Genomic DNA, 16862 nt, shown 5'->3' with positions numbered 1-16862 from the left:
TTAATCCTTCATCCATTCATTTATCTGGTCTATGACCAGCATCGTGGTCTTGCCCCTCCCAACCACCACCTGTTACCAATACATAATTTAAAGGAAGACCAGATTCTACCATTGTATTTGACTTTGAATGAGTATGCTTGCTCTGTGGGCAGTTGTGTTGGGCCGTGTGTGGAGGTTCATTTTCTGGTTTTATAAAAGGGTTGCAAATCATTTAAATCATTAGCTATGGGGATGTGGCTAATCTTTTGTTACTGGAAGAATCTGTGTGTGAGTATGGCTCTTATTTTAAACCCGGGTTTAAGGTTTGCTCTTTTAGAAGACACACTACAAGGTGAAGTTCAGTCATCTTGTAGAACAAGTTCTGATTTAGTGAACAGGTGATAGGTAGCAATATCTAAATTGGGGGATTCTCTGCAAGAATAGAGCAGTTAACCTGTTAAGTCCTATCATTCCAGATGTGGGACACCTACTTTAAAAAATTGAGCAACAAATGAACCATTTATTTGAAATAAATGTTTTAGCCTTTTGAGAAAATAGGCAAATAATTAGAGCATTTGAAAATATACACATATATTATACAAACTATATATACATGTCAGATATATAAGCTCCAGATTATAATTTTTCAACCTATTTTAGTACATCTATGTCAATTTCATTAAAATATTGGAAGAATTGAAAACATGGAACTGAATGGGTTAACTTGTCTTACATAACAAATATTCTGTTTAATTTCTGTAACCAATATGTCCACACTTTAACAGATTGTATATTTTCAGGTTTTCAGCTATCTTATTTATGCATTTATGGTGTAGAGCAGCATTATCAATAGACTATAGTATAAGCCACACAAATAATTTAAAAATTTCTAGTTGCTGTGTTATAAGGGTAATAAAAACAAATGAAATTTATTTTAACTGTATATACAAAATATTATTTATGTGTCTTCTATATAAAATAAAGATTATATTTGTTTTATTCACTTTACTCCTCAATTCAGTCCCTAAATTTTCACTTCCAGCCCTTTATCTGGTTTTAAAAGTTGAAGAACAGGTGGAAAAATGAGAGCTCTCCTGCGGTGCTGGTGAGACTACAGATTATACCCCTGGAAAATTGTTTAGTATCTACAAATGTTAAATAAGACCTTTGACCAAACAATTTAAAAGGGGTGCATGAATATATGCACCAAAAGACTATACACGAATGTAAAACAGTGCATATCATTGTTAAAAATACTCCTAATGTATAAATAAACCAAATGTCCAATGAGGTCAGAACGGTTAAATATATTATGTCTTCACGGAATACTGTGCAGAAAGAAAAACCAACTACTGTTACAAACTACAGTGTGGATGAATCTCACAAACGTAATGTTAAGTGAAAGAAACTAGACTCAAAAGTGATTTTACTGTGTGATTCTATTTACTTTAAGTCCAAACAGGCAAAATTACTAGAGGGTATTGGAAGTAAGGACAGTGGTTATCTCTGATGGATCAAAAGAAAGATTGACTGAAGCCAGGCCCAATGGCACACGCCTGTAATCCCAGTGTCTTGGGAGGCTGAGGCAGGAGGATCGTGAGTTCAAAGCCAGCCTCAGCAAAAGTGAGGTGCTAAGCAATTCAGTGAGACCCTGTCGCTAAATAAAATACAAAATAGGGCTGGGGATGTGGCTCAGTGGTCACATGCTCCTGAGTTCAATCCTCAATTACCTGCCCCTTAAAAAAAAAATGAGTGAAAGCCATCATGAGAGGGACCTGTCCCTGGGAAGAGGTGGTGTTCTGTTTCTTGACCTAGGGAATGGATTCACAGGTGTGTTCATGAAAGTATGTACTTATGTTTTAAAGCTTTTCCATGTATATATTAGACCACAATTTAAAGTTTTACACTATTTTAGTCAATTCCTATGACAGCTTAATTATTGAGTATATTCAGTATTAGTTTTCCAAAGATTAAAAAAGAAAAAAAAAAAAAGCTTTCGAAGTTTAAAATTGTGTGGAAAAGTGGAGGGGGTGTGGCTCAGTGGTGGAGTGCCAGTTTAGCATACACGAAGCTATGTTTTTCATCCTCGGCACTACAAGAAAAAATCACAGGAAAATACTTCAATTAATGATAAATTAGCCTCAAGTAGAGGGTTTTTTTTTAATATTTATTTTCCAGTTGGACACAATATCTTCATTTATTTTGATGTGGTGCTGAGGATGGAACCCAGGACCTTACACGTGCTAGGCGAGCGCTCTGCCGCTGAGCCACAACCCCAGCCCCAGAGGTTTTGATATAATAAAAAAGTTCACAGATATTTGGAAGCAGAAGAGAAGTGAATAGACCTAGGCTTTGACTCATTACATGTCGTAACCAAATGTATCATTTATTTTGTTCTCCAAGTAGCTCTTCACACCTTCCCCAGACAACGTAGGATTGAGTGTCCTGGCCCACTGATACATGCTGGTTATGGATGACGAGCCCTGCTTCCCCACATGCTGAAGTTTGAGCATTAGAGAAGCAGGCCAAGGCCAGCAGACAAAGCAGGGTTTATTTAAAAGGGTAATATAGATTTCTCCCGTGAGGGAGAAGGGGACCATAGCTGGCATCATGGTATCCCCAGAAGCGAGGTGTTCTGCCCTTTTTATATTCCTAGGCTTCCTGTGTTCTCCTGCCTTTCCCCCCTTATCTTTCTCCTTCCTGCCTATGTGACTAGGCCCAGGAATGCTCGGTGGCCCAAAGGTGGGAAACAGGTGGGCTGAAGGGGAAGGGCAGGATGGAGCAGCCAAGGACACATTAACTACCTTATAGCTCCCTGTAGGGAAGGGCTATTCCTGGTACAGGTTACCTTGGCAACAGGTAGGAGCAAGGGCAGGTTCTTGATAAGGGTGGAGGAAGGGCTCTGAAGGCATTAACCTCTCAATCCCTCAGGGGACAGTCTCCAACTTCCCAGACTCACTCAAAATTGGCCTCCTTGATCCGACCTGACTCGATTTACCTATCTCTACTGACTGCCTGTCTAATTCTGGCTTCACCACCTGAGGTTATTTGGAGCCGTGTGACTACTTGGGAGCCAATAAGTCGTAAATGGAATTCAGAATAACAAATACATATGTTAAAGAGAACAGATAAATAAAGGTATGAAAGGATAATTTAGTACCTAATTGGCTATACAAAAGATCACATGGGTATTCTAGAACTGCACAGTACAACATCTGAGGGTGGGAATTACTTAGAGGAGTTAAAAAGATCAACTGCACCCATCAGAAGTTGGCATAAGAAAAACTCAGAAACAAGTCAATAGAAAATTCTAGACTGAATCATAACAGAAAAAGAATAAAATAGAGCAGAAATATAATGGGACAAAGACAAACCATGAAAACTGGAACCCCAGAAGGGGAGAGAGAGAGAGAGAGAGCGAGCGTGCGAGAATGCGCACACGCGCTCCCAATAGAAATACTTGAAGAAAAAAATAGCTGGGAATTTTCCAATACTGATGAAAAACTTTATGTCAGTGAGTCAAGAAGCTCAGTCAGTCCAGCAGGATAAACACAAGTATGCATTTGTATGCACACACACACATACATATACAGACCCCAAAACAAAAACCAAATACATCTATTATAGCCAAGTTACTGAAAATCAAAGAGAAACTTAAAAGCTGTTAGAAAAACCAGCACATTTCCTTCAAGCCATTGTAAGATTTATAGCTGACTTTCCTCCAAGATTATTGAAACCAGAAGATAATGGAATAGCGTTTTTTAAATAGTGAAAGAAAAAAAAAGTCAGTCTGAGTTTTTTGATCCAGCCGGACATATTTTTCCAGGCAAAATCAGTATGCCTTCATCTGAAGAAGTTAAGTTGAAGGGTTTTATTTCCACCAGCGCTGCACTACATGAAATGCTAAGGGAAAGGCTAGGGCTTGACTTAGTAAGCCCCGTATCAGCTTGAGTAAGTAGCTTCTGAGGAGTGTTGCCATCCAATCTTTCTGTTCCCGGGGAGCTCTACCCATCTTTATTGCTTTAGGAGTCATTTCATCAAACTCTTCTTAAATGACATCCTACTGTTCGTTCCTCACTACTTGCACACACATTTGATGGTTTATAGCAGGGACCCCAGCTCCGGGTACCACAGTGGCGCTGGTTGCAGCTGGAGGAGGACAGCTTTGGGTCAACTCTGAACTCCAGATGCAGACTCCTCTCACAGAGCGTCTCAGGAGGTCCTCTTCTGATGCTTCCCCATAGAGGGGTTAATGGGTGAGCCTTCTGAAATTTTGCCTCAATTGTTTGGCAAGTGCCGATGTACATTTTTTTCTGCTGTGTACTTTCTCCACATGAAGAATTTTAAATTGCTTTCCCTCTTCTACTTATTTTTGAGTGGTTCCTGAATAAAATCCCTCAGTTTGAAGCTTAAGGCTTAGAAAACATGTAGCTGGTCTACAGCTCTACCACCCAAATGTGCCTGATCTCATCGGGTCTTAGAAGCTAAGCAGAGTCAGGCCTTGTTCTTACTTGGATGGCAGAAAGTGTATATGCACTTATTTTACATGTTCTAAGAGACTAAATTATGCAGTGCTGGCTTCATGAATGAGTCACCAAAGTCAACAAAGAAAATGGCTGGATTTGTTTGGTGACTCTGTGGGAAGGGCATATGATTAACGTTGGACTTCAAGAAACCGAGCCTTTGAATGTGAGGGTAGAAGACTTAACTGCATTACTTTAAAAAGAAATGATGAAAATAAAATAATGTAAATTGTCATGAGAGCTAGAATGTCCTCCAAAGACTCGTATGTTAAAGACATGGTCCCCAGGGCCACAGCATTCAGAGGTGGAGTGTACCATGATTGGATCCTGAGAGTTCTAACCTCATCAGTGGATCAATCCATTGATAGATCCATAATTTGATGGCTTTATTGGAAGATGTTGGAAACTATAGGAGATGAGGCCCAGTTGGGAAAGTAGGTTGTAGGTAGATACACCCCAGGGAGATGTCTCTTGTCCCCAGCCCCTTCTCTCTGTCTGTGCCTCCTGGCTGCCATGAAGTAAGCAGCTTTACTCTACCCCCCACCTTCCGCCATGATATTTGGCCTTGCCTGAGGCCCAAAGCTATGGAGCTGGCCGACCATGACCGAAATCCTTTCAAGCTGTGAGCAAAATAAATCTTTCCACTTACCCTGGTTTTCTCAGATGTTTTATCACAGTGATAGAAAGCTAACCTACCTAATTGAAAGGTGTTTTTAACTCAGGATGTTTCATTAAGACTAAGCAAACACAAAGCTCAAACAAACAGAGGAATGATTAAGAAAATCATGAGACAAAAAATGGAATTCGTTAACCAGTCAGAAACTGGCTCATGCCAAAGACCAGTAAGAGACCAATGTGTGGCACATGTGGTGACGAAGGAAGTGGAACACAGATAGCATCAGGAACGGAAGGCAGAGTAATTTAAGGTACAAAAGTTTATAACAGATCTTAAAATAGAAGGACATAAATGTAAATGATCAAATTTGGTTCAGGAAGAAGTAAAAAGCTGACATGGACCAATAACCTAAAACACACTGAACTGTTACCCAGGGATCTTCTCCTGCTAAAAGGGCACAGAGGCCCAGCAAGCTCTCACAGTCTTTCAAAGGTTGATTGGCAAATTTATTTAAGATCCTAGAAATATATAGGAAGAGTTCCATCTCATTTGATGAGGTTGGTATAATCTTGATACTAGACAGGAAAAAGTTTATAGCATAGCAGTTCATATGTGCATGGATGCTGAAATCCTAAATTTCTTAGTATTCAAGTCTGGCAGTGTGTTTTAGAAATATAAGGATAATTCAATATTAGACAAACCTTTCATTGTAATTCACTACAATAGATCAAAGGAAATAATGCTATATACATGTATCAGATGCTGAAAGACCATCTGTAGAATTCAATACCCTCTTGTTAGAAAACCCTTCTGGAAAACTAGGAATAGCTCAGGCTAAAAGCTGTGGGCTTAGCTACTTACCTAGCTTGACTAGTATTCTCTCTCAGAAGCTTATGGTAAACATCAAAAAAGAAGAGCACGGTGGTACATGCCTGTAATCCCAGCTACTAGGGAGCCGGAGGCATGAGGATTGCAAGTTTGAGGCAAGCCTCAGCAAATTAGCAAGACCCTGTCTCAACATAAAAAATAAAAAGGTCTGGGGGTGCAGCTTAGTAGTAAAACATTTCTGAGTTTAATCCTTAGTACCTCCCCTACACACACACACACACACACACACAAATTAGACATGTTATTTTTAAAATCAGTGAAAAAAATGCACAAGGCCCTGGGTTTGATCCCCAGCATTGCAGAGAGAGACAGAGAAAGAAGGGGGTGGGGTGGGGTTCATTATCACTATTATTGCAACATGAGAGTAAAATAAAATAAGGATTGTACATATTAAAATAGAACAATCAAAGTTTATCATTTGCATATGACCCACCTAGTTAGAATTCAGGAGAATCCATTGGCAGATGTTAGAGCTAGTAAGAGACTTTAGCTATCTGCACAGATCCCCAGCAGGTTTCCCAAGATCAAACTACAGTTAGAGTAGCATTTTTTTTTAAAAGATTTCCAAAATCTCCAAAGAAGAATTGTATATCAAATTCCTTTAATTACAGTTGGGGAACTTTTACCTAATCTTTTGGATGGAAATGATGTTATTATCTTCAGTGAGTTATGATATGCTACTGTGACAAAAATCCTGAGAAGAATCTTACAGAATTTTATAATGGCTTCCAGACAACAGAAATGTTCAATTTAAAATCATATGTTTGTGTATTTCGTGGTTCCTTTGTGCATTTTCAACGTCAAAACACATAAAATCTCATCATGAATTATAATTAGCAGGTGAACATTTTCACTTGCTTTTGATGATGGGGAATACAAACCATGAACCCTAGTTGAGTAATATGTTATTCCTCCACAAGGGATACTGTTCTTCTCATCAGGAGACCTACATTACCAAAACATATTATTGTATTTTGAATTTCATCAATTAACTCTGAAAATTTTGTTTTCTCTTTTGTTAAACAAGTACCTGCATAATATCCTCCAGTTTTCTCTTGTCCTACAGCCTCAAATGTTTATCATCTGGCCTTTTACAGAAAAAAAAAAAAAGTTGCTGACTTCTGCTCCAGCCAGTTAGCTATACCAAGAAATGTGTTTTTAAAAAAAAAATAATTTACATTTTATTATCTGACTCCTGCCGGTCCCTTCCCCATCTCCCTTTTTTTTCTTGCCACACCTTCTCCGTATTGCACACATGTGGCGATAACACATTTATTAATATTTGTTGCTCACTGTGTCTTGGTGGGCCATCTTCTTGCACAAGATTTTTTTACACACATGTGCTCGCTTACCTACATAAACTGAAAGAAGGCATACTAGCAGTTGGGGAGATCCAAGTGATAAAAGGTCAAGGTCAACTATTTGGAGCACACTGAGGATGTGTGTTAGGTAGAGAGATGAGAACACATTTTAGGTGACTAGAATATCCATCGACCAACTGACAGGCACAGGTGTGGCCCTGTCACAGTGATCCTGAGTGGACTCGTGGCGTGAGCCAAGGCCAGCGGCATGGAAGGCAGCTGCAGTATCTTCTATATGCGGAATCTAGGGAAGGAAAGCTTTTGTTCTCCTTTCTCCTTTCTTTGTAGTGCTGGGATTCGAACCCAGGGCCTTGTGCACGCAAGACAAGCACTCTACCAACTGAGCTATATCTCCAGCCCCTCCTTTTTCCTCTTAAGAAAACAAATTTAGGAGGGCTGGACGTAGGTACAGTTATGTGGGTAAATTTCTGTCCATACAGGTTACGTAAGAAAACAAATTAGGTCTTACCTTTCTGTTCCGTAAGCAGGAATTTTCTTGTCTACTTCAAGGAAAGTTATCTTAGATCTCCATTTAAAATATTTAATTATGGGTTGGGATTGTGGCTCAGCGGTAGAGTGCTCACCTAGCATGTGCAGGGCCCTGGGTTCGATCCTCGGGACCACATATAAATAAATAAATAAATAAAGCAAAGGTATTGTGTCCAACCACAACTAAAAAATATATAGTTAAAAAAATAAAATACCTAATTACTATAGGCTGAGTAGCTCTTATCCAAAATGCTTGGGTCCATAGGGTTTCAGATTTGGATTTGGGAATATGTGCATGGACTTCACTGCTTGAGCATCCCTAATCCAGAAATCTGAAGCCTGAAATACTGCAAAATACAAAACTCTTGAGTATCATGTCAGCGCTCAGAACGTTTGAGATTTCAAAGCATATTGGATGGGGGATAGGGATGCTCAAGCTGCAGCAGCAGTGCACGACTGTCATCCCAGCGGCTCAGGAGGCTGAGGCAGGAGGATCATGAGTTCAGAGCAGCCTCAGCAACTCAGTGAGACCCTGTCTCTAAATAAAATACAAAACAGGGTTGGGGATGTGGCTCAGTGGTTGAGTGTCCCTGAGTTCAATCCCTTATACAAAAAAAAAAAAAAAAATATATATATATATATATATATATATATATATATATATGATTCATTGGTCCTTGGGTCTCTTACTGGAGATGATGTAGTGTGTGTGCAGGAATACTCATCATTAGTCTGGGTTGTTTTTTTTTTTGGCGGGGGGGGGGGGCGGTGTTTTGACGTCTTGTTACTGTTTTCCTGAGAGAAGTTCTGTAAATTAATACTCATCAAACCATTAAATTCTAAATAGGACCGGAGAGAGGAATTATTCTTATTTTGTCTTTATGCTGCTTTTGTGATTTAACATTTTTGATGACTGAAGGATTATTTGTTTTCAGTCCTTTTCACTCATTTGTATTCCTCCTGTCTTCCAGCTCCTGATGATACCTCATTATTGCTGCTGCGAGCAGATTTGCATTTAACCATGAGGAACTATGAGCAGGCCCTGCAGGATTCTGGGATAGTTTGTCAGAAGGAACCTCTCTTGACTAAGGTGATTTATCTTGGTTGGCTTTGGAGATGATGAATTGTGAATGAAGAAGAACTATTTAAAATTGCAGTCCCTAATATATGTGTGAGCATATCAGTGGTGTTAGTGAAAGAACTAACGTTTTGTGTGCTTTTTGGACTAATTTTAGTCTTTGTGCTTTTTGATGGAAAGGCATGAGATTTCTTCCTTTGATGACACAAAATGAACTTTGCTAATCGAATAGTGATAGCTTAAATTGTACTTAAATTTATGAAGCCAAATAATAAAAATATTTAAAATTACAGTCCCTAATATACGTATGAGCGTATCAATGGTGTTAGTGAAAGACATAACATTTTGTGTGCTTTCTGGACTAATTTTAGTCTTTGTCTTTTTTTCGTGGATCTTTGAAATTTGAACCCCTATGAGAAAATTTAAAGTTTAAAAGAGCTTGTGATGAAATTAATACCTATAACATACTCTATTTGTGAACTGATAATTAAAACTATTTATTCTTCTGATCTATTACTTTTAAAATCATCTTTGCTTTAGAAACATGAAAGAGATATTAGCCCCAGTTAGGAGACAAGTTGTGTCTATCCATCCATCCATCTTACCTACCTCTCCTCTCTTCTTCCTTTCCTGTTTGCCAAAATCCTTTAAAACAAAATGTTTTAGATTAAATTGAGAGTAAAGTTGGGCTTTGGGATGAGCCCAAGGATGAGAGCAAATGTTCATTGGATTAAGCCTAGAAGCCTATTTTGTTGCTTGCTTGCTTTCCTAAGAACATTTTCTACTCTTATTTCTGATGCTTTTTCTCTTATTCCTTCTCTTGACCTACTATTTTTAAATTTATTTTAACAGATGAAAATTGTATATACTCATGGCATAACATGTTCTTCTGAAAAATGCATTGTAAAATGGCTAGCTCAGGCAAAATTAATGCATGCATTACCCGACATTATTTTTTGTAGTGAGAATACCTAAAATCTGTTTTCTCAGGAATTTTCAAGGGTGAAACATGTTAATAATTATAGTCACTGTGTTATACTAAATCTCTTTTGAACAATCTCCTAGCTGAAATTTTGTATTCTTTGACTAACATCTCCCTGGTCTCTTTCCACTACTATTCTTCTGAGGCAATTTCTGTAAGTAATGACCGAATCTTAATTATGAATTCTGAGTATTCCTGACAATAGACCTGCATTGACCTCTGAAGGTAGTTTTCCCCCACAGTATTGTTCTTTGAGCTAAAAACTTGGCAGTGTGTCTCCTGCAAGAGAGAGAGTTAGTTACTGCAAAGTTTCATGGCTAAGTGAAACTTTAAGGGAGGCAGCCGATGAATATTTAATGTTTGAGACTGTGGCCAGATCTTCAGGGTTTATTGCAAATCTATAGACCTCAGTTCTTCATCAATGCATGATGGATAACAGCTTCAGCAAAAACGTATCCTAACAAATCATTTTAAAACAACAAATGAAAGAATTTTGTTCCAAAGTGTGTTGTTATAACTGAGGATTACGGGAGTGATATGGAAGTTCAGTTGAAGTGGTGGTAATCGAGTAGTCAACAGCAAGGAAGTGGATTGAGGGGAAGAATAAGTTGACCAAGCATGATTAAGATTAGATGGAAAACTTTTAGAACCACCTTCCCGCTTCCAGCTGGGGGAAATGTTACAGGAGGGTGCTCATTCAAGTAAAACCCTTCCACACAGCCAGTCATGGCTAATATTCATGGGTAACGATTCAAGGCTTTTTGGAGTAACTGGATAAGCCTGAGCCAGAAAACATTTGCCCACTTGCAGAAATAGATAATAGGCACATGATCGGTTTGATTTTACCAGGCAAAAAGGCTATAAGACCTTAAATTAAACCTTACCTAAATTTATTGAAAAACTCATTCATTCACTTTATAAGTATTTATTGATACAAGGTATCAAGAATGTACATATTGATTGAGGTGATGTGTGTGTGTATGAACATTTCACTGTGAAGTTCCTTGTGTATGTAAGAGGATTATTCTCAAAGAAACTTTGATAAGTAGAATGAACAGATTTAGAAACTTCTGATACTTGAGTCAGGCCATTTACTTGTATATGGTCTCAGAGGGGCTTCAGCAACATCGGATTCATAATTTTATACCTCTCCTTAAAAAAACCTTAAAGGCGCTGGGGTTGTGGCTCAGTGGCAGAGCACTTGCCTCGCATATGTGAGGTACCGGCTTTGATCCTCAGCACCACATAAAAATAAATAAACAAAGATATTGTGTCCATATATAACTAAAAAAAAAAAAACCTTACAAATTATGTAAGATTCAGACTCTACAAAATCCATTCTTATGAAAGGAAAAATATGATAATCGGTAAACTTTCAAGGGCTAAAAAGTTCCATAAATGAATTGTAACTGGCCTCTGGTGCATCTGTGAGATCCCAGAGAGCCCAGGGATGAAGCCCACGACCTGTTGCCACAGTCTGGCTGGGCACAATTCAGGAGCCACTTGTCAAAAGAGAGGAACTTTATTTTTAGAACACACACACCACACCACAGGAGCTCTTCAGGAATTCCCTCAGAGCCCAACTGCCACCACTGGCTTCCCACAAGCCTCTCCACCTCCCCCACTCCTCCTGCTAATGAGGCCGATTGGCTGGGTCACGTGGGTGGAGCCAAAAAAAGTCCCCCAATGAGTAGCTCCCTGGTCTGAAAGGGCAGGGAAACAGCCCAAAGAGCATCACTGCAGAGGAGCCAATCAGCTGGCAGCTGGAAGTTTGCTGGGGCCCCTTCGGCTGTGGCTCTCAACAATCTGTTGTCCAAAATATTCGTCATGGCTCCTTTTTTTTTTAATATCTTTATTTTATTTTTATGTGGTGCTGAGGATCGAACCCAGTGCCTCATACATGCTAGGCGAGCGCACTACCACTTGAGCCACAACCCCGACCCCTTGTGGTCGCTTTTGAAATGGCTGTTCTCCCAGAGAACTCAGACTTGTGATGTAATGAGTGGACAGTTACGGGGTGTTAGGCACGGTTGATGCTGGAGGTAGGATGGGTCACCGTCAGCACAGTCATGGTATTCAGACAGTGGAGAAAGAAGCCAGGTGGATAGGAACCTGAAAACAGACTCTTGGTGGCCGTTAGTTGCCACTAGTGTGTTAGACGTTTTGGTGCAGGGATAAGGATGAAGAGGCGGCCATGGATGTGCATCCCTTATTGTTTTCCCTCCCAAGGGACCCACGTAAAATGACAGTAGAGGGAAAAGATGATTTACCTACTTCTGGGAACCACAAAAAAATGAAGACGTCATGTGAGCACAGAAGAGAGAAAAATCATAAAAATTGGACTGGAAAAAGAAAGAATATTGTAAAGTATCCAAACAGCAGGATAATTGAGTCTCAAAGACTCTTGAGTTTGGAAGGGATAAGAAATTGTGATTTCATGGCTTTTTGGCTGTAGCTGCAGCTAGAAGACAACAGTGGACAAGCTCTGAACATTACCACCTAAAACTCTCAGAGTTCTGGGGACTTCAAGGTCAGTACTTCAACTGGAAATGCCTGGTGGAACAGGGGGAAAGGAAGTGGAAAGGGGGAAATTTTCTTAGCAAAACAACTGTGCAAGTGAGATAGATTCAAAATATAAATATGACTCACAGCTAAATTGCGCATGCATGTGAGAGGTGCAGAGGGCACAGCAAAAAAGCCAGAGTGACAGGGTCCCCCTTCCCATGTTCAGTGAGTGTCTTAAATGAGGAGTAGCACACAGCTCAGACAAGACAAAGACTGAAATGTCAGTAAAGAACTCAAATCTGCCAGAATAGCTAGAAATTAGGGAAACTCCTATAAGAAGAGAGGAAAAAAAAATCTCAGAATGGCTAAGTTCCAACTCTGGCCAAATCCTGGTTGATTGCCCAATTTCCTAGACATAGGGGAGGAACGAACTGCAAGCCTTAAAAAGGAGCAGGGGAAAGTCAGAACAGAGCAGAGAGAGAAGCCACAGCGTGGGAACATAGAGTTTGTGGGGGAATCCAGAAAAGTTAATCGCCCTTTGTGACAACCCAGTAACACTCAGAAGAAATGACAAAGTGCAGAAGTTGTTAATACAACATAGGTACAATGTCCTGTTTCAACTAAAAAATGTTTGACACAAAAAGAAACAGGAAAGTGTTGACTTAAGATAAAAGCCAATAAAAATTAAGTGGGCCCAGATATTATATTTACCTAGGAACAGCTTTTACAGATTGAGTATCCCTTATCCAAAATGCTTGGGACCAGAATTGTTTCCAATTTTGGATATCTTCCAATTTTAGAATATTATCATATACATAATGAAGTATCTTGGGGATGGGACCCAAAGTGTAAACTCAAAATTAGTTTTATATATTCCTTATGGATACAGCGTGAAGGTGATTTTATATAAGATTTTAAATGACTCTATACACAAAGCAAAGTTGCACGGTGTGGAATTTTCTACCTGTGGCATCATATCAGTGCTGAAAAACTTTGTCAGCATTTTATTGGAGCATTTTCAATTTAAAATTTTTTTGTTAGGGATGTTTATTCTGTATAAATGAGATCAAAGAGTCAAATGAAATTATATCGAAAGAGTAGAAGGAAAATATATTTTTATAAAACAGCAATTTCAGTGGGGAAATTGAACCATTAAAAAAAAAAGGAAATTCTAAAGATGAAAATTATGGATTCTGAAATTCAAAGTTGCTGGACAGGCTCAAAAGCACATCATACATGACAACTGTATCAATGAAAATGAGGGTAAATACATGGAAATTTCCCAGTCCAAAGAACCGAAAAGGGGGGAAAAGAGTAAAGAAGAATGGAAAGAATCTCAGAAGCCTGTGGGTCAATGTCAAGTGTGTAGTTCATGTGCACCTGGAACCCCCAGGGGAAAAGAGAGGCAATGGCAGGGAAAAAGTTCAAAGAAATAATGGCTGAAAACTTTCCAGATTTAGTGAGAATTGTTAATTTCCGAGCCAGCAAGATAAGCATGAACTCCAAGCAAGATAAACTCAAATGATAATCAAGCTGCTGTGCAGTAAGGCAAATATTAAAAGAAAGTCTTGGAAGCATCAAGAGAAAACTGACATGAGATGAGAATAATGGCACAAGAGAAATAACCAGACTGATGGTTGACATCTCATTTGAAACCATGGAAACCATTTGACATTGGAAAAGCAAATTCAAAGTAGAAGGAAAAAAAAAAAAAGTCAGACTGCCTTCTACCAGAAATTCATCTTAGATGCAAAGACACAAATAGACTTAAAAGGCTCCAAAAATATATCATGCAAACACAAAAAGTACAAAGATGAGATAACTGTATTAGTAACAAAGGGTACTACTAGAGATGTAAAGTAATATTTTAGGGAAACTTTACAATAAGAGGATCAATACAACAATTATATATGTACACACACACATGAAATAACAGGGCATCAGAAAATTTTAAATCTTAGATAAGTACACAGTCAGAGTTAAGTGAATTTAATATACTTTGACCAGTATTGATATCCTCACTAAATCGAAATTTTAGTTAATGTAGATAAACTCTGAATGGCGTTATCTACCCTCTTAACCTAATTGATGTTTGTAGAACGTTACACTCAGTTGCAGTCTGCATGTGCCTCGTAATGCTTATGGAATCCCAGTGCTAGTAAAAAAAAAAAGTATCAATAAATTTCAAAGCATCGAAATCTTAAAGAGAATGCTCTCTGAAAACAGAATTAAAGAGCAATTTTATCGTTTTATTTTATTTCAAAAATAAAACATCTAGGAGATCCTTAAACATCTTCAACTTACTTCTGAATCTGTGGGACCAAACAGAAACAAAAGGGAAAGGAGTAAATAATTAAACACAAATGATGATAACATTGAATTTCTGAAATGCAGCTAAAGCCATTCTTAGGGGGGAAGTTTATAATATTAGTGCTTCTTAAAGAAGAAGAAAGTTCTCAAAGCAGTGATCTAATCTTCCACGTTAAGAAAGTAGGAGAAGAGGAAGGAAATAAATGTAAGAAGAGAAATCAATAAAAAGGACTCAGAAAACACACATCATTAAAAAAAGAAAAAAGCCCCAATGGTAAATTGGTAATCAAATTTTAAAACTCTTGGCCTTTCAAAAGATACTATTAGAAAAGTGAAAAGGCAAACAAAGATAGACAGAAATATATGCAAGGCATTTATTTGATAAAGGAGTTGATTTTAGTAAATACAAAGAAATTTTACCAATTTAGTAATAATTCAGATAATCCAATTTTAAATAATGGGCAAGGTATTTAAGCAGATCCTTTACCAAAAAAGACATATGAATATAAAATAAATGCATGAAAAAATGCCCTGCATTATTAGTCATCAGAGAAATGCAAATTAGAACCTCAGTGACATATTGTTGTAGACCCACTAGACAGGTTTAAGCTAACAAGACTGACCACACTAAACGAGGCCAAGGAAGTCCACCAACCAAATTCTTATACATCACTAGTGGGAATAGAAAATTATCCAGTTGGTTTCGAAAGGTTTAGTAGATTTTTTTTAATATTTATTTTTTAGGTGTAGATGGACACAACACAATGCCTTTATTTTATGTGGTGCTGAGGATCGAACCCGGGTCCTGCCCATGCGAGGTGAGCGCTCTACGGCTGAGCCACAATCCCAGCCCCAGATTTGTTTGTTTTTGATACCAGGAATTTAACCCAGGGGTGCTTAACAACTGAGCCACATCCCCAGCCCTTTTTTTTTTTTTTTTTTGATTTTGAGACAGGGTCTTGCTCAGTTGCTTAGGATCTCACTAAGTTGCTGAGACTGGCTTTGAACTTGCAATCCTTTTGCCTCAGCCTCCTGAGCCACTGGGCAGATTTTTTTTTTTTTTTAAGTTAAGCATACTCTTCCTGTGAGACCTATCAATCTTACAAATATTTTCCCAAGAGAGTTAAAAAAAAAAAAAAAAAAAAACGAACACAAAGACGTGCAAATGTTCATAGCAGCTTAATTCATATTAGCCAAAGACTACAAAAATAAACCAAATATCTATCAACATGCAACTAAACAAATCATGGTACATCCATACAGTGGAATACTGCTTAGCTGGACAGAAAAAATGATATGTGGATCTACATAGCAACACGGTTGGTCTCAGAAGGGCCACAGCAAGTCACGAAAGGCACACAAAAGACAGCATTGTGGTTCCATTCGTGTGAAATACTCAAAAACGCAAAACTAGAATGACAGGTCAGTGGCTACTAGGTCTGTCCAGGGGAGGGGACCCACTGCAGATGGCAGGAGAGAATGTTGGGGGTGATGGAAATGTGCTGTCTGACGAGTGTTAATGGTTCTACAACCACACACATTTATCAAAACTTGTCACATTGAGCATTTAAGATTGGTGGGGTTTACTGACTATAAAATCGTCCCTCAGGGAAAGTGTGACAGGAAGTATAAACAAGAGTAAGCTCATGAACAGAGAGAATGGGGAATATTTATGGAATAAGGGAATTCAACAGATTTCTTTTTCAAACATGGATGAGTGTATGGAAGAGCCGAGGACATTCCAGTTCAGACGGAAGCTGAGCTCACGGCATGGGAGGAGCTCTGGAAAGGAGCTAGGTGTTGAGGATGGGAGTGAGTATGGAGGTTCACCTCGGTGTCTCATCACCCTGTCACACAGGGCAGTGGCGGCACACACATTACAGGGCCTTCTCACCCAGAGAATCTAGACAGACCACGGGGGAAGAAAGCCTGGCTGCCCGAAGTCCCTGAATAAGGGCCCTGACATCCTGCTCTTGGGGCTTCTAGCCCCAGAATCCTCCTCAGTAGATGTCAGCCGAGTAGACCAGGCACCTTCCAGCAACGAAGTTGAGGAGCAAGAAGCTCTCACCAGCTCAGTAGCAGTATTACATTAATGAAAAGTAAAATTAATTAAAAAAAAACTAACAGAGAC

At 38.8% G+C, this 16862-nt stretch overlaps 1 protein-coding gene across 2 annotated transcripts in view; it reads left to right on the top strand.

Moving 5' to 3' along the window:
- Lonrf2 (LON peptidase N-terminal domain and ring finger 2) overlaps positions 1-16862 on the top strand; it is a 50524-nt gene that overhangs the window by 1371 nt on the left and 32291 nt on the right. For both annotated transcript variants that reach the window (XM_046440356.2, XM_046440355.2), the window contains exon 2: positions 8828-8946. In XM_046440356.2, the coding sequence (XP_046296312.1) occupies positions 8828-8946 (119 nt within the window). The remainder of the gene's footprint in view (positions 1-8827; positions 8947-16862) is intronic.

This window comes from Marmota monax, unplaced genomic scaffold (assembly GCF_021218885.2).
Source record: "Marmota monax isolate L192 unplaced genomic scaffold, Marmota_monax_Labrador192_F-V1.1 WCK01_AAM20220418_F8-fsc00210, whole genome shotgun sequence".
Lineage (NCBI taxonomy): Eukaryota > Metazoa > Chordata > Mammalia > Rodentia > Sciuridae > Marmota > Marmota monax.
Note: the sequence above shows the minus strand (reverse complement) of the source record. Positions and strands in the feature narration are given on the sequence as shown.